This window comes from Perca flavescens, chromosome 7 (assembly GCF_004354835.1).
Source record: "Perca flavescens isolate YP-PL-M2 chromosome 7, PFLA_1.0, whole genome shotgun sequence".
Classification (NCBI taxonomy): domain Eukaryota; kingdom Metazoa; phylum Chordata; class Actinopteri; order Perciformes; family Percidae; genus Perca; species Perca flavescens.
Genome location: NC_041337.1, coordinates 17,605,649 through 17,628,285, shown reverse-complemented (window position 1 = coordinate 17,628,285; position 22,637 = coordinate 17,605,649). Strand labels below are relative to the sequence as shown.

The 22,637-nt window shown below is 41.5% G+C and overlaps 1 protein-coding gene across 2 annotated transcripts in view; it reads left to right on the top strand.

Moving 5' to 3' along the window:
* The window catches only part of cacna2d3a (calcium channel, voltage-dependent, alpha 2/delta subunit 3a), a 158,510-nt gene that overhangs the window by 5,505 nt on the left and 130,368 nt on the right, over positions 1-22,637 (top strand). Inside the window, exons 1-2 of one of the 2 annotated variants that reach the window (XM_028581956.1) lie at positions 5,981-6,128; positions 6,468-6,549. In XM_028581956.1, coding sequence (XP_028437757.1) covers positions 6,013-6,128; positions 6,468-6,549 — 198 coding nt within the window. In that variant the 5' untranslated portion in view covers positions 5,981-6,012. Of the gene's footprint in view, positions 1-5,980; positions 6,129-6,467; positions 6,550-22,637 lie in introns of those variants that run through there. The other variant, XM_028581957.1, reaches the window with a different exon arrangement.

Here is a 22,637-nt window from a genome sequence, read left to right as displayed (position 1 = left end):
CCTCTACGATGTATGTGAAGGTCATGGTCAGTGTGATTTATTTTTTTTGATAAACATCCTCTCTTTCTGCCCTACATGGTTCACGGTAAAGATACAATGACGAAACAAACAAACAAAAAATAGAATAGTTTTGAATATAACACATAGAATGCACATAGATTATACAGAGTCTTTACAAAATAACATGCTAGTATTTCTTGGTTTCATGATGATCTGTCAACTAGGCTAATTTATAGTGGGTCAACAACACCACAGTTCCCTTGGCCATTATGGGAATTGCAGTCATTTGTCTTTCATAAATGGCTCAATGTTCAGATTCTTATCTCTGAGAAAAAGGAAATGACTGGCGTATAATTGCTTTTAAACACAATGCTCACTAATATGGGTCCCATGCATGCCATTTATTTCGATGACAAATTAATCTTTGGTTTTATGAGAGCCTGAAGCACTCATTTCACTCTCTTCTCCTGCTACATGATGTCTTCCCCTCTTCATTCCCCACTCTTTTCTTTTCGTTTGCTAGAAGCTGTTTCTTTCTTATTGACTGCTTGTCAGAGGACACAAGATGCAGTTGACTGTGCAGGTCTGTGTCTCATCCCAATCCGTCTCTCGTATGGGAGCTTGTCTTTACTTTCACTTGCTTACCTAAGCATGGTTCACACGAGAGGATTTTCAAATCCAGAGACCACAGACATAACAACAGATTTGACCAATTTTTTATATTTTAACCGTAACAGACAATTCAGATTAAGTTTTTTAAGTAAGTGCTTTCTTTTCAACTACACAGCTTGCAGAAACCATGCTGATATCCATGATGTTTTTAGTAAAAGACGTCACAGCCAAAGCCATTTGGTTCGCAGAAAGCGATTTGTTTGAACAGTTCAGTAAAGTTCACTAAAGTGCAAACAAAACAAAAAAAAAAAAAAAAAAAAAAAGAGTATTCATTTAAATGCCTAAATTATTCAAAAAAACTAGATGGAGGACTTCAAGTTTATAATCTGCTCCTTGAGGCATTGGAGCCCTTAGCAGCTGCTAACTGTATTCTGCTTATGCCTTAGGCCAGCTATGCAGATATTCTCAGGTGAAAGTTTTTATAGAAAATAGGAACATCAGCCATAATAGATGGTCTTTTGCACCATTCATCCAAGGAGGAATTTCTGAACTTTTACCACTCACTACTACGCCTCATCTTATAAACTAACATTTATATTATATGGATTTATATAGTACATATGTTATTCTGCATTGGGTTATTAAACATCTCTAAAGTTTAGATTTTAGATTTTATATGATAAATAATGAGAAGCTCCCCAAATGTAACTGAATGGTACCCCGTGGGGTAAACCTGTCTCGCTCTTTCTAAGTGTGTTAAAATGGCATCTAAACATCCACCGCAATTATGTAAAGAAAAGATGCCAGTCTGGAAAATTAGGCTACCTTTCACCAGCACCGGAGGAACCCAAGTCAATCTCTGCATAAGCTTTTTAATCATCGATTCAACCTAGTGTACTGTATGTTGACAGCCACTACTGAAGATGATTTCCCCCAAAAGCGTTTTACTCTCTTTCCATCTGCTTGAACATTCCTCTTCAAAGAACTTACAAGCCCAGTCAGCCTTTACTTTTTTACACATTTGAGATCAAATGTTTAATTCAAGGACATAGTTTCCAGTAAGGGAGGAAAGCCCAGTAGTCATTCATTTTCCCTGTCCTGATTTCATAGGTGACACACCAGGCTTAAGCTCACCTCTCTCACATTGAGGCTACTACCGCACCCTGCTGATTATCATGGCAAAGCTTGGTGCAGTTTGTCCTTGTTTTCCGAGCCCATGAATCTTGCATGCAGTGGATATTTTGATCCATGACAGTGCAAATTCCACAGGCAGCTGTGTTCCATCAAATACAGTCATCTGTTTCTCTTCCAGTGCGGATGGAGGAAAGTCTTTGGCATCTCATTATTAATTGAATTAAGGCAGGTATTTATGAAGCAAGGTGAGTTCTGAGCCTTGTAACAAAGAATTATTTATGGTGCGCTTTGAAATTCCCAGGCACTAATGGGACTTAGCCCAGCACTGTCTATATAGATAAGAACATCGATGCTCACACTCAGACACAACCTCCTTCTAGTGTAAATACAAAAAGTGACAAGATGTCTAATAGGGACTGTTTTTAGACCTGTAAGATGGAACATTGGCAGCTATTTGGTTATCATGACCACAATTGGGAACAACTTTCAGTTTGATTAGATCTGTCAAATGTGCAATTCCCCCAAAAGCCCTGTATTGTATGATCAGGGACTGTCACTCTGGTGCTAAAATCCCACCTAAGTGTAGGTATTATACTAAAAATGTCAGGGCATAAGATTGTTGGCAGTAGAACATTCAAAGAACCTGCATATTTGTGGAGCATGATAAAAAAAGAAAAAAGAATACGCTCAATGAAGTATCAGCATATTCAGTTCAATCATGCCAAAACGCCTACCCTTTGTTTTTCCACTGATCCTTTATTCTGTAGTGGTATGCAGAATTGACCTTGGTGCTAATGAGCTGCTAGAGATACAGGATAGCTGGTAGGCCTTAGGTCAAAATAGGGACATTAGAAAAGGAAACATGGCCATAGTGATGAAGATCTCACAATGTTCATAGTCTCATGTAGTTTGTATAATATTATTTCTGAGACTTTTAAGACATTTACATCTTGGAGAGAAGTATCATCTTCCAGTAATATCAACAGCATCTCATTAGTTTGTGAACCACAGATCTGCCTCCTTACAGTCGCGCCACATGTAAACTACAATCACTTGGATGTTTGAAATGACCCTCAAATGCTTGTAATCCACTGTTGTGCACATGCAATAACACCTCTTATAGCACAAAGCACAATTGTACCTGTATGTTAATATGACAAGAACAATGACTGTGATTATTTTGTCAGAACTGAGATCTGACAGTCTTCACTTTCTCAGAATTAGGAGAAAATATATTGTCAATTTGACAAAACAGATATCAGGCATACAGGGACTAGTCCAAAGTGGTTCAAATTCCAATTGATATGGAAATAAGGACATGTAATCTTTAAAGCTGTAGGTTTTATGTTGGAGGGACATTCAAATTCAAAGCCATCGCTATTGGATGGAAAAGGAAGTGCACTATAACTGTCAGAATGTTTCTTTCATCGCTGAACTACCAGGTACAGCCCAATTACCAACAGCTATAGTACACTCTGCTCTCCAAAATCAGGTGTGATTACAGCATTCAGAACTGAAGAAAGAGAGGGTTAGAGGAGAAACAAGAGGGGTCGTGGGCGTGTGAAGATGGAAAGGAGTACTGGGTCATTAGTCTTTGATGTTTTTTCCTCTGATGTGACCCATGACTAATTCTCCACCACTGTGTGTTTGTGTGTATCTATAAATACATTATAAATGTATCTATAAATGCATGACTTTGTTCATGTCCTCTCATACTTGCAGGTTTTGCTCAAAACGTTATTAACCTCTTCCCTGTGGCGACTGCATGCTACATATTGGTTTCAAGGTTGACTGTGGTGTGTAAAAGAATCCCTTGCTAATCCAGACTTTAGCTGCCTATCTTAACGCCCCATCCATCTAGAAATTCTCCTGAGACATGCCTCTAGCTCACGTGTATAAATCTAACATCAGGAATTATGTGGAAAAGTGCTTGGCTTCTAGCTACTTACTGGAACTTATTTAATGTCAATGAATAATATCACTGGAACAATGTTATTCTCTCTCCAGACTAGCTGTGTCTTTTGGGTCATGGCTAGCGGCCATTATAACAATGGATTGGAAATCATGAGGGACTAATGGGATGGTGTATGGGGTCCCATGGGACATGAGTGGTATTACATTGTGTTGTCTCAAAGGGGGTGAGACAGAAAGAAATGAGTCTTGGGAATATAGATAAGAGACATGAAGAATCAATGTTCAATAACATTATTACCATCTGACTTTTGTTTAGTTTGGAGCCGTTTTATTTGCTCAACTTAAATGGAAAAATCGGCTATATATAAAAAGGCTTATTACTTTCCGTTTAACATTACCACTTGTACTTAGACCTACCCTGTGTGTGAACAATCTGTAATATTGAAACAAGATGAAGAGGAAAGAAATCTGGAAGGGACAACAGCAAAAGGTCCAGGATGGGTAGAAAATAACACAATAATAAAATGTGGAAAGACATAAATAACTTATCCTGTCCCCCCTTTAACCCTGATACCGAAAGACTTCCGTGAACTGCACTGCACAGATGTTTTTCTTTATTTGATACTTTTTATTTGGCCATTCACTTTACTTACTGTAGCTGCTTTTATTCAGACCCTATCGTACTGACAAGCGAAATGCCCCTGCCATGCTCAGGGATATTCCTTTACACAATAACATTTCCCTCCCGGGAACTCTCAGGGGAGACTTCAGCCTTGTAGATAAAAAAAAAAATCACATTCAGTAAAGAAAAATCAGTCCAGTTCCACAGCTGATATTTTTGTTTTATTTTTACAGGTTTCCAGAGTAATGAAACCTATTTTTCATGGTAACTAACCATTCGTTACCCTTCTGAAAAAGGGTAACTACCCTTTCAAAAACAGTAACTAATCATTAACTACCTATTTTTTTGTGTATCTTATTGTAAAGTGTTACCCTTTCATGCTGTATGCCACGTCATCTCTTTCGTCTGTCAGGCAACACCTTTTTCTACCTTAATTTGCTGAAAGTATATACACAGTTTTGTTTTAAATTAGAAAAAGTCTATAATGTGATGTTGACTCTACATCTGTGTTGGTGTAATGACTCTTGCGAGAGGTTTGAAAGACGTTTTGTGGGTTTGACTAACCAAGACTGGCTCTTTTACATTGATGTTTGACCCACATATGTCAAAGGTGAGTCTTCAAGTGTGAAAGACAGGCCTGCAATTAACACAGCACCACTGCAGGGGTAGAGATAGGCTATTTAGTCCGTGTTGATCCCCTTTCAGTGCTTTGCCAGAATCCTTCAAGCTCTATGTGAAACGCGATCTGTCACATGGGGTCCGTCGCCTGGGGGCTCTCATCCTCCTTCACAACCCATATGCCCACCCACTGCCAGTGCCACATCACTGCTACAAAGTGCAATTAATTGACATGCTTTTGTGCAGCATAACTAACTTATCAGGTGGTCCTTACACACACACACACACACACACACACACACACACACACACACACACACACACACACACACACACACTCTTTTTTCTTCTCCCTCTGTCTTTCGTCAGCACTTCGGCAGTAAGTCCTGCTTCAGTGAACTGGGCACAGTGCATGACTTGATCCGACATGAAAGCTAAAGGCTAGCTATTATAGCACTGTATTAGAGCCCATGAGTGGGAGAGAGAGAGAGAGAGAGAGAGAGACGGAAAGAAAGGGAGAAGTATGGCGTAATTCAACAACAACAATAACAGCATCGTCAGTAGCCTATGCTCAGATCCTCAGAGTAAGGAGGAGAGAAAGTGAGAGAGAGAGAGAAAGTGGGAGAGAGAGAGAGAGGGAGTGAGAGAGGAAGCTAGTCGCATCACTCAAGAGGAGTAGGCGTGCTCTTGCTACATCGTTTGATGATCTCCCTGGTTCCCCTTGAACCTCCACTCTCTGCGGGTGAGGTCGGTCAAACAAAGGGGCTGAGCGGACTTTCCCTGTCGGAGTACTCGAGCTCGACTTTCCGCCGGGCAGCAGAGCCGTGTGCACAGCACCGGTCAGCGGGGCCACGTCGCGGCACTTTCGATAACTCACACAGCTGAGGATCCTGCCGTTTGCCAAGGCGCATCGCTCATTCGCGTCCCGCACCAAGAACAGCTGAACACATTGCTATGAACGACTTAGTCAGACAGCATAGGTGACTTTTGATTTCCGCCAATTTTCCCTTTTTCTTTTCATTTTTGGATTTTCTGAAGGGGGGGGAGGGTGGGAGGGGGGGAAATCCACGGTGGCAGCATAAGCCCAAAACTCGCTGGTATTTTTGCCCAAGATGCAGGTGGATCGGAGCTGTGTGGTTTCCAGTACGTGTCTGCTTTTACTTTTCTCAACTCTAAGCTGCAGGGTCAGTGAGGTGGGAGGAATCCACCAAAGCATCCCTCCGTCCGTGTAAGTAGATGCTCTTTTACGCATCACTTAAATCTCCAAGTTTTTAAGCAGAACTTGATTAAACATACTCCAGCTGTATCAGTACAACACACATTTGCTGGATTATTGCGACCTGTCGTTGGATGGTTTCTACTGCTGTGTTTATTGACTGTGGTCTTTTTGTCACATTTAAAATGGACAGGGTTGCAAATGAATGTAGGCTACTTGCAAAATCTGTCAAAAAAAGCAGACTAGTCTACTTTTTAAGTCGTGAGTTAAGCATGAAAAGTTGGGGCTATATTAAAACTATCTGATTTCTTGCTTGTCTGTGTGTGCTATGTGTATTGGTGCTGTCTGCAGGGTGAAGCTGTGGGCTTCAGCTTTTGGTGGGGAGATGAAGTCCATCTCGGCAAAGTACTCTGGCTCCCAGCTGCTGCAGAAGGTGAGCAGTTTTATTGTCTGAACCCGACTTGTCAAATTGAAAGTACACCCTGGAACCTCAATACTGATAAAATATTATTCAAATGTGCACATGACGGAACTTGAGCTGAGTTGTCTTGTGGGTACACTCTTGTAAAATAGTGTTTAGAGGAGAAGAGATTTTATTTTAAAAATTAGCTCTCCTGTCCCTGAAATATGTTTTTTATTAGATACAAAATGTTTACACCAACCCAGTGTGTAAGTACACCCAGGGACACACATTGTATAGATGTTTTTCTTGCAAACCTGAAATTGAGTGATACTGTGGGTAAAATAAGTATGAGAGACTTTTAAAATTACTGTGTGGATGCAAAAAAGACCAGCTTGTGAGAGAAAATTACCAGTTGACTCATTTTTGAATTGAGAGAAATGTCACTATTCATCTCTTAATCTGTACTACCCATGGTTTTTAGGCCCTTGAGAATCAGTAATGCATGTCTACTAGGTAGTCAAAGATTTAAAAAAGCTTATTCGGAACATGTGTATGGGTGTCCAATTAACAAGCTCTCCGGCAAATGCACACACACACACACACACACACACACACACACACACACACACACACACACACACACACACACACACACACACACAGATATACTCTCTGCTGGAAAGTGCTATTTTTTTTGCTAAGCAACTGAATGTTCTTCACATTTCTAACACCCCCTTACCTCTTTTCATACCTCTCTGCAGTCTGTTCCCCTCCCTCATTCACTCTGCTTTGTGGCATTAATGCAAGATTTGAGTGTGATGGAATGCAAATTTTCCTAATGGCGGGTCAGTTGATGAAGCATGAGTTAAAACTGGCTAATGGATAGCCGGTGGATAAAGGGCAAAGCTGAAGCTAACCTCTCAACGGGTGCACAGACACAATGTTGTGCTTGGGGCCATGCATTGGTCCAGGTACCCAGTGGATGCAGAGACCTACTGTGGTGTGGGGCTGCAGTGTCACACAGGCCAAACTAGTGATCTGATGTGACGCATACACATTTCCCCCACCTCTCACACACATAAATGTATTTATATGACCACACACATTGCGTATTCACATGCACAAGTAGTCACATAGACACATATGGGCCTATAGCGTGGATTTCATCAGCCGCTCAGAAGCCAAAGGAGTGGTGTTATCTTCTTGATAGGATAACAAACTGTTACCCCTTCTCATCTTTTTCTGCCTCCAAAAAGAAGATAACCCTCCTACAGAGTGACGACCTCTTTATGAAATGCAAATGAAGGCCGCGGGGTTAATTGAGCAAAGAAAAGACTGGAGAACTTTTCCTGGGAAAAGTGCATATTTGACACCAAACTGGTATGTTGCAAGTATAGTGGTATTCACTGTGCCACACAGATGTGCAGGTTGTATAAATGCACACATGCAATCACTCACAGGCTTTTGGCAACATGTCACAGTGTCCTGTATGTTTTGCCTTATTGTGTATCCGGTAGGCCTATTGTCGTAGTAGCTTTTGTCCAGGAATGCTGAGGAGGGACCACAGTTCCCCCAGGGGCACATATGCTTTTAAATAGACAGAAAGAATGAGGGCTATACACTGTAGTACATAGAGATGAGGATGGTACTGAGGAGAAAAGACCAAGGCTTGTGTGCGTGTGTGTGCGTGTTTGTTTCCCCTGGGCAGGGGACAGATGGACTCAGTCTCTCTTCAGTTATCTCTCTGACCCAAGCGTAACAAAACTCTTTCGGAAATAACCATATACACACACACACACACACACACACACACACACACACACACGCACACACGCACACACACATGCACAATGCTTGCAACTTAACCCGAATCATCACTATGTAATATATAATAATATGTATGTATGTATATATATATATATATATATATATATATATATATATATATATATATATATATATATATATATACATACATACAGTACAGGCCAAAGGTTTGGACACACCTTCTGATTCAATGCGTTTCCTTTTTATTTTCATGACTATTTACATTGTAGATTCTCACTGAAGGCATCAAAACTATGAATGAACACATATGGAATTATGTACTTAACAAAAAAGTGTGAAATAACTGAAAACATGTCTTATATTTTAGATTCTTCAAAGTAGCCACCTTTTGCTTTTTTATTAATAAGGGAAAGAATTCCACTTATTAACCCTGACAAAGCACACCTGTGAAGTGAAAACCATTTCAGGTGACTACCTCATGAAGCTCATTGAGAGAACACCAAGGGTTTGCAGAGATATCAAAAAAAGCAAAGGGTGGCTACTTTAAAGAATTTAAAATATAAGACATGTTTTCAGTTATTTCACACTTTTTTGTTAAGTACATAATTCCATATGTGTTCATTCATAGTTTTGATGCCTTCAGTGAGAATCTACAATGGAAATAGTCACAAAAATAAAGAAACATTGAATGAGAAGGTGTGTCCAAACTTTTGGCCTGTACTATATATATATATATATATATATATATATATATATATATATATATATATATAAAAATACATCATTTTTTGCTGAAACATTACAGGAGAAGTAGTTAAATTTGAAAGCTGCCTGATGATTCACAAATCTGATTGTTAGAGTACACAAATCTCAGTTAAGCAACCACAGAAGTAACATAACGACTAACAGTGTTCGTGATGGTTTATGTTTGTAATAATTTCTGTACTGTAGTCTTGCACCTGTTGTTACAAGTTACAGTAAAATGCCACAAATTTGAATTTAATACTTTCTTTGTGTTGATGCTGCATTCATTTGATACTTGATGTTACTTCCAATGTAATAATCTTGAATGAGAGATATTCTTAAAAAGTGTAATTAATCAAAATAAATATCGCAAAACTGTGCAATAAATGACTTATTTTTTAATTTGAGTGACAGTCCTAATCTAAATACATAGTATTCAATTTAATATTTTCATAGATAATTCATATATATGCTTTCAGTAAGAAAGAAAACATGTTTGTATGATCAGTTTTGAATGAATTTATGACTTGAAATCAGTCAATTATTGCATGGCTACTCCCTTGGAAAACAACATAATTCACAAAAGGACCTAGGTGACAGAAAATCCAATAAATATTAGAAAAGATATTTAAAATCTTAGAAAAAAAAAATACAGTTGGACCAGATTTGGCCTTTCAATCAAACCCCCATCTCCTCTTTCCTCTCCTCTCCTTTGCTGATCTATCCTCTCCTCCCACGCCACAGCCCGCTTCCTGTAATAATCGGAAACAGCTCTTCTTTCAAGGTTGTACCAGTCAGGGCACATGTGTGAGTGTGTGTGTGCACTTGTGTGTCCCTGGAAAAAAAAAAAAACCATGATCAATCACACCTTCACTTTATTCCACAAATCAGATGTTAGCGGTATACACATTACTCTATGTACAAATACAAACATGAACACTACATTGTGTACACTACTCATACAAAGGACAGGATACTTCTGTTTGAGACACATTAAACATCTCCCACTGATGGTTAGAATTAGCTCTGTGTTTTACCATCTTCGCTGCTCTTCTGTTGAAATCTTTAATTTCATGTATCATTGAGCATCTTGTCTATATGAGCCTGTGTGTGTGTGTGTTTGTGTGTGTTGTTGGCTGGACTAGTTTTCACCTCACTGATGTTATGGCTTTCAGGAATCAAAGTAGTGGTACATTATGCCACGCTGAAATAACTTCAAGCCTTTTGGTAATGGAAGATATAAGACAAATGATCATTCTGTGGGATTGCCACAGCGGCTGGCTGAAAGTCATCCGTGCATGTCTGCTTTTCCTATTTTTAAAAGCATAAGCTGGAGGCAGCAGGGCGTATGTGTTTGCAGCCTGTGTGTGTGTGTGTGTGTGTTAAGTTTGCATACAGTACCTACTTATAGCATGCTATATCACACATACACACACTGTATACACAGCACAAGATCAGAGGATGCTAGGAAGGTGTAATGATGTGTGACAAGAGTATGCTGGAATCGATTTGCCTAGGTGGGGAAGAAAAGAGTGTGTGGCTGGGTGTGTGTTATGGTGTGTAGGGATGTCATAATACCAAACATCTAGTAGTTTGTACCGATACCACCAAAAGTACACAATATTCGATACCAAAGTCAATACCACAGTGTGTAAAAAAAGAAAGAATAATAATACTTAAACATTAATTCCTTTATTTAAACATTTGAACATTATAAAACCACAACAGTCACATAATTAAAAAAGAACTATTACAAAATAGAATAAATGTTTAAGCAGTTGAACATTATAAAAACACAACAATAGTGGCATGTAGCCTTCAAATAATAAATACAATTAAACTATTACAAAATAGATGAATTACAAAATCACAAACAATTACAAAAAATATCAACTTTTACCACTGTACTCTCCTAGTGGACATCCTCCTCTGGCTAATACTGTCAAAAAAAGACAGAGAGGGAGAGAGAGATATTTTAGTTATCAAACATAATGTCTGACAAAAAACAGTGGAGGCTACAGACCTGTGCTAAGGTACACCCTACACCACTCCAAGAACTGCAACCTCCGTACCGTCGTTACCAATGGTACCTACGCTACTGCAGGAAAACATGTACTTTTTAAGAATGTTGGTACCGACTTGGTACCGAAGTACCGGTTCTCGTGACATCCCTAAGGGTGTGCCATACCATTCTCCTTTACTACTATAGAGCTTAGTGTGGCAAGTTACGGACATTTTGACATGCTGATAATATTCCTGGAGAACGAGCAAAATAAGACAAAGCGGAGTGGTTCCTCAAAAAGAAGCAGCGGATGAATCACATATATCAGTATTAAAGTCGTCAAGAGAGGCAAATTGTTTAAACACACAAAATGTGGAGTCTAGAGAGAAAGAGTTACAGAGAGGGCAGAGAAGAACACTGTCATCAGCTTTGTTATCACTATGTGATTTAAAGCAAATAAATGTATGAGCATCAACTGAAATCTTGAATACTATGCAACTTATCAAAGTCAGGAAAAAGAAATTGTAAAAAAAAGTATATATACTGTGTATATATATACTGTATATTTCTGACTACATGTTCATTTTGCAGTTGCCAACACCTCTCGTCCTGCAGTGCACACTTCTTTTCTTCCACTACCTTAATAAACACAACATATTTGTGCATTATTTGACAAAATAGCATATTATCACGACTAATGAAAAAAAACTGGAAATGAAAGCCTACCAAAAAAAGCTCATTTTGTTTTTGCTTTACACAGTATCAATCAAACATTATCTGTATAGCATCTTTCATATAGGTTAGTGAAAAAAACTGCATTTGTTTTGCTTGATACTAGTTTATTTGAACTGTCAGATAAGCTATAAGATAAGACAGCAATAGGTTTTGATATAAGACATTTCACAAAAACATAATTTTATATTTCTGCAGAAGGCAGTCATGTTTGTGTTGGCGAAAGATCTATTTTTGTTCTGAATATGTATTTTAGTCACACTAACCAGATTTAAGAGCATGACAAATTATCTAATTTAGAAGTGGAAATTATTTTGTATTTCAGTTTTTTTATTAAAATTAATTACGTATTTGGCTGACAACAGTGGAAGAATGATGCTTGCTGTGTGTGGATGAGTTTTTTAAAAATAGTTTCCACTCAGTACACCTATTATACAGCGCTTAAAGTTTTAATTTGATTAAGCATTCCTTTTTTTTATTTCCAAATGTCATGCATTTGTCATACTTGTTAAAAGGATGTTCATGTAGTTTAAGTGCCTTTTAATTCTTATACAAATTGGCCTTTTCAGAAATTTGTAAATAAAATATTTTGTTTGTGTTAGCCATAGGTTGTTTGTTAAAGGGTGTTTTTTTTTTTAACAAATACATAACAAATTAAGCGCTATAGTATTTCTCCACTGGAATTACATTATTGGATAATGCTTTTAGACAATCTTGTGGGGAGATATATTATCAGAAAACTTTACAGACTTTTTTGGCTGCTAGTCAAAAATTTCTTAAGAGGGTCGGGGTTGTGCTGGAGGAATTTAGACAAACTCTGTATTACTAACATTTTTGGCTATTGCGCTGTTAACTGTATGTAAACTGCTGTGTTTCAGCATGGTGGAAACAATATGATTCACCTGATCAGCGAAACCCAAGTTGTAGGCTGCTATGGTATTGAAATAAGTTATTTTTGGGTCCATTAATTCAAAATTGTAGGACAAACTCCATCACTTGTTCTTCAGGCTCATTATTTCTCCTTTTGCCCTCTATTTGTCTTTCTTGCCTCATGGATGACTTTGTATATCTGTGTGTGTGTGTGTGTGGCTGTGTCGAAGTGGAGGGGGAAGTGTGATGGTTCCAATCTGCTGCCAAGGGTGGGTGATGGCTGAGGCGTTCCAGTGTAACAGTGTGTCAGTGAGGGGGAGACGGCTGCAGATTAGATTTAGCTTTGGGAAAATTGAATAGCTGTCAGGTTTGGTTCAGCACGGCTGGCGATGAGGTGAGGGGAGGGGGTGTGTACTGATGACTGTCCCTCTTTCTCTAACCTCCCCTATCTCTCCCATCTCTTCTCCTGCTTCTCTCGCCTTCCCCCTCTTGTTCTCATTGACCAAAGCATGATCTTGCTAAATTTGATTCCTCCACTGCTCGTAGAGGGTAGAGAGAAAGGTGTGTGTGTGTAAGATAGAAAAAGAGTGGATAAAGAAGGAGGAATGCCGTGTCACAGAGTTAATTACAGCATTAGCAGACTGGAGTGTAGCCTGTGCTGCTATCCTTTCATGTGCTAGCAGGCCAGCTTTAGCCAACACAGCCACTCACTCATACTATAATTAGTGCTTTGTTGGTGAGAAAAGCATGAGAAAGCCAATGTGAATCAAACACCCTCCCTTTACTGTAGAGAGGTCAGGAGCAAGGAGCGAGGCCCTTTGCTACTGGATTAAAGAACTTAAATTCCTAAAGAGCACAACTGCTGACGCTGTGTTTGTGGGCTTAGAAAATCAAGTGTCTTTTGAAGACTTGTTGTGCAGTTTACCTCTTTGATTTATCCCTGATCTCTCTAAGTTCATTTGCCAGTGTGAAAAGTGTTTGATTTAGTAGTTAATTTGTGTTTCTAAGGAGGTTGATTTTTCTTCCCAGTTCCTGAAGTTGCTGCACAAGAAACACACACACACACACACACACACACACACACACACACACACACACACACACACACACACACACACACACACACACACACATGCACACGTAGTGTTTGCATACAGTGTAACACATTGTGCTCTGTGCTGTTAGGATGATGAATGTGAACACTGAAGATAAATATCCACTGTCATCTGTCATCGCTTGTTTGGGCCTGGCTCTGCCTCTGTTGGCCTGCAGATAAAGAACATCTCGCCGTGGCTACACCGAACATTAACGGACGCACACAAGTATGCAAGCATAGACACACACTCACAGATTTCTGTAATTATGACAGATTGTTCACCTGGTGTACTCCAGACTGGATTGCATGCAGAGAGTAAACATTAGCCATCTTGGTAAAGGGGCGGGACCACTACTATTAAGCACGTGTTCACATTGTGTGAAGGACTGTCTGTGACTTGCAGCTGTCCACATCCATCATCCTGGGTCCAACCTGTGTGCTGTAGGTAAAGATGGCCCGTATGAAGCAATACACTGAATAAAAGAAAGGACATCAGACCCATTACAGCTCTTCCATCAATCACAACTACCTCCTTACATGCTCAGATAATTCTGCTTTATACGTTATACTCAGAATTGAAGATGAACTGGCACCCCCAGCTCTTTCTTTCTTTTTTCTTTCTTTCTTTCTTTCTTTCTTTCTTTCTTACTTTTTCTCACGTTCTCTTTATTACCTTCAACCGTTCTTTCAACTTGTCCCTCTGTCAACATTTTTACCCATGTGTTTTTGTGTCCTTGTGTCTCCCCCTAATTATTTTTCTCTCTTTCTCCCCTTACCTCTCACACTTTCTCTTCTCCTCCCCCTCCATCCCTCTGCTTTAATAATGGATAGGATGCAGCTACGGCACTAAAGAATACATGGGAGGGGATCTTGGGACACGGCAGTGTTTGCCCCAAGTGTTGATGCCTACACCCTTAAAAAAGTAGTTCCGCTGGCCTTGCAAAATGTTGTGCACTCTCGAGTGCCCTCAATATGTGTCCCAAGTCACCCCCTCTGCCTCTCCATCACCTCTGCCAACATACACATACTCACACACTCGCACAAACACACACACACTTAGTTTGGCTGAACTTTATGGAGCCCCACGCTGTGTTCCATTTGTACAACACTTCTCATAGAGAGAGAGTGCTGCCAAATCCTCCTGATGACCTCCACCTGCACTTGTTATTATCTCACCAAAACACAAACTTGCTAACAGGGTTTAAGAATACAGTTATGCATAAACAGCCAATTGGGAGCAGAAACAAAGCTGCTTGAGCAGAAATAAATAAATTAAAGGGTCTTTTGAATGGCAAGTTGAGTTTCAAAGCCCCTCCAGATAGTTACCAACGAGGTAGTCAGTCTCAAATACCACATGAGCATTAAAGACTTGAAAAAAAATATCCCTTTTAAAATGCATTTAGAACAGATACAAAAAATGTGAGATTAATTTGCAGTCAATCGCGAGTTAACTAGGACACGTGATTAATCGCAATTAAAAATGTTAATCGATTGACAGCCCTCGAAAAAATAGAAGACCAAAATTGTACCAACATTGGGCATGACCAGAGCATGTGATAGGATTGGCTGGAGCCTGATGGCAACGGGAGCTGGTGAGATTTGCATCTGGATATATCCTGGCAAGATTGCTCCTAGAGAGATGGAACACTTTAAATTGAAGCAGGCTATGTCTAATACATATAGACGAATATATTCTCTTGGTTGCCATTTGCCAAGAACTATCTGAAATTTCATAGCCAAAGTCAGGGGAGGCAATCATTTGAATAGCACAGTGCAATCTACTCACAACTCCCCTTTGATCCATCCAACTATTCGACAGGAGTAACGGAAAGGAATATACACCTGTAAATACCTGAAAAAAATGCGAGCGGGGGATATTGTACTCTTTCACCAACTGCTCAAAGTCATGAACACACTGTTCTTAGAAATGTCTTCTACACGTTTAAGGCCATTCCTGAACTATAACTTGAACGCTCCATCCATGTGTGACTTTGGAAAAAGTTCTTTAGCCACAACTGGGGAAACACATGCACTTAGTTAGCCTTTTCCTGTTACTAACTGAACGATCTCTCCCTCAATACACATTGCAAAAACATTTTTCCCTCTATCAGCGTGTGTTTATAGTAGTTTCCTTCTGTGTCTCCTTTACATGTCATGTAGTCTCACATTGCCAGACCTCAGATCTCCCTAGCCCTGTGGAGTAAGGTCTGGCTACAGCACAGATACATTCTGGGATAGGAGAAAAAAAAAACACAGTTTTTTGTATTTCCTTAAACCAATCACAATCGTCTTGGGCGGTGCTAAGTTCCCGATGCAGCGACAGTGGCATTGCAAAATCTTGGAAAGTAACTTGTTTTGGTGGAACATCTGAACCCAAAAGAAAACACCACATGCAATATTAAATGAAGTTAACTGTTCACACAATACAGTAACATGAGCTATTTAAATTGGCTGGATACATGGTAATTTGCCCTTATCAATGTATCGCCGTGTGTATTTCGTCCATAGCAATCCCCACTGATCGGTCCCAAAATGTTAGATAGTAAATGCCGTAAACATATTCCTTGTAAATCTTTACAATCATTCCCCGAAAGAACCAGGCAGACCTGCCTTACTGCACAATCTAAATGTTATTCAAAACATGACATTTTTAGCATGCAGCTTGCTAGCTCGAAGTTTGTTGTTGTTTCCCGTAGAAGATGGATTTTGAGAACGGGCGTGAGCCACGCGCAGGATGGCAGCCTCTATCTTGGAAATGTACTTCCATCCATCCATCCATCCATCTTCGTCCGCTTATCCGGTGTCGGGTCGCGGGGGGAGCAGCTCCAGCAGGGGACCCCAAACTTCCCTTTCCCGAGCAACATTAACCAGCTCCGACTGGGGATCCTTAGGCGTTCCCAGGCCAGGTTGGAGATATAATCCCTCCACCTAGTCCTGGGTCTTCCCGAGGCCTCCTCCCAGCTGGACGTGCCTGGAACACCTCCCTGGACCAGATGCCCGAACCACCTCAACTGGCTCCTTTCGACGCAAAGGAGCAGCGGCTCTCCTCCGAGCTCCTCACGGATGACTGAGCTTCTCACCCTATCTCTAAGGGAGACGCCAGCCACCCTCCTGAGGAAACCCATTTCGCCGCTTGTACCCTGGATCTCGTTCTTTCGGTCATGACCCAGCCTTCATGACCATAGGTGAGGGTAGGAACGAAAACTGACCAGTAGATCGAGAGCTTTGCCTTCTGGCTCAGCTCTCTTTTCGTCAAACGGTGCGATAGATTGAATGCAATACCGCACCCGCTGCGCCTATTCTCCGACCAATCTCCCGCCCATTGTCCCCTCACTCGCGAACAAAACCCCAAGGTACTTGAACTCCTTCACTTGGGGTAAGGACTCATTCCCTACCTGGAGAAGGCATTCCATCGGTTTCCTGCTGAGAACCATGGCCTCCGATTTAGAGGTGCTGATCCTCATCCCAACCGCTTGACACTGGGTTGCGAACCGATCCAGTGAGTGCTGAAGGTCGCAGGCCGATGATGCCATCAGGACCACATCATCTGCAAAGAGCAGCGATGAGATCCCCAGCCCACCAAACTGCAACCCCCCCCACCCCGACTACGCCTCGATATCCTGTCCATAAATATTACAAACAGGATTGGTGACAAAGCGCAGCCCTGGCGGAGGCCAACCCTCACCTGAAACGAGTCCGACTTACTACCGAGAACCCGGACACAGCTCTCACTTTGGTCATACAGAGATTGGATGGCCCTGAGTAGAACCCCCTCACCCCATACTCCCCGCAGCACCTCCCACAGTATCTCCCGGGGACCCGGTCATACGCCTTCTCCAAATCCACAAAACACATGTAGACCGGTTGGGCATACTCCCAGGCTCCCTCAGGATCCTTGCGAGTGAAAGAGCTGGTCCGTTGTTCCACGACCAGGACGGAATCCGCATTGTTCCTCCTCAACCCGAGGTTCGACTATCGGCCGAACCCTCCTTTCCAGCACCTTGGAGTAGACTTTTTGAGAAGTGTGATAATAATTGGCACACACCCTCTGGTCCCCCTTTTTAAGAGGAACCACCACCCCAGTCTGCCACTCCTTTGGCACCGTCCCAGACTTCCACGCAATGTTGAAGAGGCGTGTCAACCAGGACAACCCCTCCACACCCAGAGCCTTGAGCATTTCTGACGGATCTCATCAATCCCGGGGCTTTGCCACTGTGTAGTTGTTTGACTACATCAGTGACTTCCGCCTGGGAAATCGACGACAATCCCCCTTATCCTCCAGCTCTGCCTCTAACATAGAGGGCGTATTAGTCGGATTCAGGAGTTCCTCAAAGTGCTCCCCTCCACCGCCCTATTACCTCCTCAGTGGAGGTCAACAGTGTCCCATCCTTACTGTACACAGCTTGGATGGTTCCCCTTCCCCCTCCTGAGGTGGCGAACAGTTTTCCAGAAACACTTTGGTGCCGACCGAAAAGTCCTTCTCCATGTCTTCTCCAAACTTCTCCCACACCCGCTGCTTTGCCTCTTTCACGGCAGAGGCTGCAGCCCTTCAGATAACATATCCCGGAAGGACTCCTTCTTCAGTCGGACGGCTTCCCTGACCACTGGTGTCCACCACGGTGTTGTGGGTTACCGCCCCTTGAGGCACCTAAGATCCTAAGACCACAGCTCCTCGCCGCAGCTTCAGCAATGGAAACTTTGAACATTGTCCACTGGGTTCAATGCCCCCAGCCTCCACAGGGATGCACGAAAGCTCCGGAGGTGTGAGTTGAAAGTCTGTCGGACAGGGGCCTCCTCCAGACGTTCCCATTTACCCGCACTGTTTGGGCTTACCAGGTCTGTCCAGAGTCTTCCCCACCCCTGACCCAACTCACCACCAGATGGTGATCGGTTGACAGCTCTGCCCCTCTCTTCACCCGAGTGTCCAAAACATACGGCCTCAGATCAGATGAAACAATTATGAAATCGATCATTGACCTTGGCCTAGGGTGCTCTGGTACCAGGTTGAGCATCCCTATGTTCGAACATGGTGTTCGTTATAGACAATCCATGACTAGCACAGAAGTCCAACAACAAACAACCACTCTGGTTTAGATCAGGGAGGCCGTTCCTCCCAATCACGCCTCTCCAGGTGTCTCCATCATTGCCCACGTGTGCGTTGAAGTCCCCCAGCATAACAATGGAGTCCCCACTGGAGCCCCATGCAGGACTCCAGTCAAGGTCTCAAGACAACTCCTGTTTGGTGCATATGCACAAACAACAGTCAGAGTTTTCCCCCACAACCCGCCAGCTGGCGTTTTTCCAACACAGCGGCGCTCAGCCGGGGGCTTGTGAGTATCCCCACACCCGCCCGGCGCCTCACACCCTGGGCAACTCCGGAGAAGAAAAAGAGTCCAACCCCTATCCAGGAGTATGGTTCCAGAACCGAGACTGTGCGTGAGGTAAGCCCCACCAGATCTAACCGATACCTCCCGCACCAGTTCCGGCTCCTTCCCCCACAGAGGTGACGTTCCACGTCCCCAGAGCCAGCGTCTGCCGCCCGGGTCTGGTCCGTCGAGGCCCCTGACCTTCACTGCCACCCATGTGGCATCAATGCACCCGACCCCAACGGTTCCTCCCACAGGTGGTGGGCCCATGGGCTGGAGAGATGGGAGCCACGTAGCTTGTTCGGGCTGTGCCCGGCCGGGCTCCGTGGCAAACCCGCCACCAGGCGCTGCCGACGAGCCCGCCGTCTGGGCCTGGCTCCAGAAACTCCATCTCTACCTTGCTTCTTCATTGGGGTTTTTGAACCATTCTTTGTCTGGCCCCTCACCTGAGACCACTTTGCCTTGGGAGACCCTACCAGGAGCACAAAGCTCCAGACAACACAGCCCTCAGGTTCACAGAGACACACAAACCTCTCCACCACGATAAGGTGATGGTTCACGGAGAAGTACTTCTGTTGATGTAATATAATGGATTGAGGCCTGCACTGGCAAATGTGCAGATGACACTGGTAATGCTGAGCACTGAGTGAGAGACGTGCAGCAGTACCAAAGACCGATACTGTGTGGAAAGTAAGCAGTTTTTTACTCCCAGGTTAGCCTAAGTTTTCTTATTATAAACTATGAATAAAAGTTGTCAATTTGATAAATCTAATGTATTCTGAAGGTATAAATGTACGGCATGGAAATACTGTTGACAGTGGTAATAATGATTTAATAAAACTAAATTTAAACGCAGTAACAGTTTTGGAAGTTGACCACTTCACCCTGATAACGGCGGGTGGTGAAGCTACTGCTCAAAGGGTGTGTCCAATTTTTCATTTTCTGTGTTTGAATACAGAGCAAGTCAGCAATGGTTTGTAGAATACCACAAAAAGATCTGTTGCCCAAAAAACGGTTGAGCTGTTGCACCACCACCAAGAGGAGCAAGTCTGATGAAATATTATGAAGATTGCACTGCATATTATGTGACCTTTTGTCATATGTTTGTCATTTTAAATGGCTGCTTATGGATTTTGGAACCTGTCAAGTTAGTTTTTAATGTGATCAACTATGGCTGCCAAATATTCTCTCAAACAACCTAAATAGCCAGCTGTTTTTGGCTAACAGCAATACGTGAGTATCCTATTTGATATTGACTGGAAATGCAGCCGCACAGAAAATCAATAAACTTTCAATGACTGGGCGATCACGTTGATGGCTGTATAAAGGCAGGGTTACCGTTAGTTACTGGGAAGGAGGTATGATTGTTGATGCCAATAAGTATTCATTAAGTTAGTTGCGTGGCATCTAAAACCTAAAGTTGATGATGAAAGAGTGAAAAAATATCTGATCAATGAAAAATATTCTGCCGGGTTGCAATAGTACAAGCTGTGGTCATTTGGCACTCTTACAGCTGAGAAACTGACCTCTATTTAAATGCCACAGCATTTCTTAACACTGATGCTGACCACATGCATCCCTACATTGCTACCTTATTATATTTATATATTATATTATTCTGCATTTTATGTCTTATGTACTGGATTCTCATTTGACTTGCATGTTTTTCCTTTTATACATTTTGTAGTAGCATTGTCAGAGGGAGCCTGTGAATAAGAATTTCATTGCCAACGGCTGCTCCATTGTAATTGTTGGGCATAGCAGAAATAAACATGAAACAAAGCATGCACCATCTCAGGCTTGTTCTAGAAGTGCTAATAGGGATGGAATTTATATTTACGATATATCGGCCAAAATGAGCTTATTGCAGGTATGTTGGTGTACATGTTGGCGATAAATAAATAAAAAGGAAAATAAAGAAACTTCAGTACAGAAATGTCCAGCTAGGTTTGAAGAATAATTTAGACACAGTGTCTCCATTACATGACAAGCTGATTATTTATTTTTTGGGGGCATTTCTGCCATTATTGGATAGGAAAGCTGAAATATGAAAGGGGAGAGAAGGAAAACCCATCACAGGTGGGATTCAAACCCTGGCCTTTCTGCATTGAGGAACAAATCTCTGCACATGTTCACCTGCTCTACCAACTGAGCTAAACACCCACAACAGGCTGGTTTTTTAACTGTCAGAATGTCCTGTTCAGTATAGATCTTGGTCACAATGCTTTAAAAAACAAATCTGAAGGATTGTATCAAGATTGTTTATATATATACAGTACAGGCCAAAAGTTTGGACACACCTGCTCGTTCAATGTGTTTCTTTATTTTCATGACTATTCACATTGTAGATTCTCACTGAAGGCATCAAAACTATGAATGAACACATATGGAATTATGTACTTAACAAAAAAGTGTGAAATAACTGAAAACATGTCTTATATTTTAGATTATTCAAAGTAGCCACCCTTTGCTTTTTTTGATAACTCTGCAAACCCTTGGTGTTCTCTCATTGAGCTTCATGAGGTAGTCACCTGAAATGGTTTTCACTTCACAGGTGTGCTTTGTCAGGGTTAATTAGTGGAATTTGTTCCCTTATTAATAAAAAAGCAAAGGGTGGCTACTTTAAAGAATCTAAAATATAAGACATGTTTTCAGTTATTTCACACTTTTTTGTTAATTACATAATTCCATATGTGTTCATTGATAGTTTTGATGCCTTCAGTGAGAATCTACAATGTAAATAGTCATGAAAATAAAAAGGAAACACATTGAATGAGAAGGTGTGTCCAAACTTTTGGCCTGTACTGTATATATATATATATATATATATATATATATATATATATATATATATATACTAAAAAAAACTTTGTGAGGCATTCAAAGCAAACTCAAATAAAACTGCAGTCCAAAAAGTCTTCTTCTTCCCATAATAAATCTCCACTTGCAAGGATGAATATTACCTTAATACATCCACCACAATGTTTTACTCTCTCCTTCCACTTTCATGCTGGCTGCTGCTAGAATCACTTTGAGACTGTGAGAATGTATGGAGTGGAATAGGGAAGCAGCAGGCCGCATTGTACGTGCTGCTAAGCATGAAAAATGTTTTCCACGACTCTGCTGAAACCAACTGAATGCAGGCAACTACAGATAGACTGTGGACTATTAATCAGTTCCATGTGAACAGATTATACCTGCTCTTGGTGCTATTATGTTTTTGGTGAAGTGAATTATGGAAGAAAAAGCGGAGTGGAGATGGTAGAGAAGGTACTTCCTCTACCTGCTTCATACATACTGTAAATTACTTATTTATTTATTTTAGTGTAGATATATTCTCATGGCATAGATGATGTCAGTCTCAGCACTTAAGGAGCTTGTGTGTGTGTGTGTGTGTGTGTGTGTGTGTGTGTGTGTGTGTGTGTGTGTGTGTGTGTGTTTGTAGGTGGGGGTACACCATCATAGCAAGGCATATGAGGACATGGAAAGATGGTGGTCATTAGAGCAGGGATTTGGCACC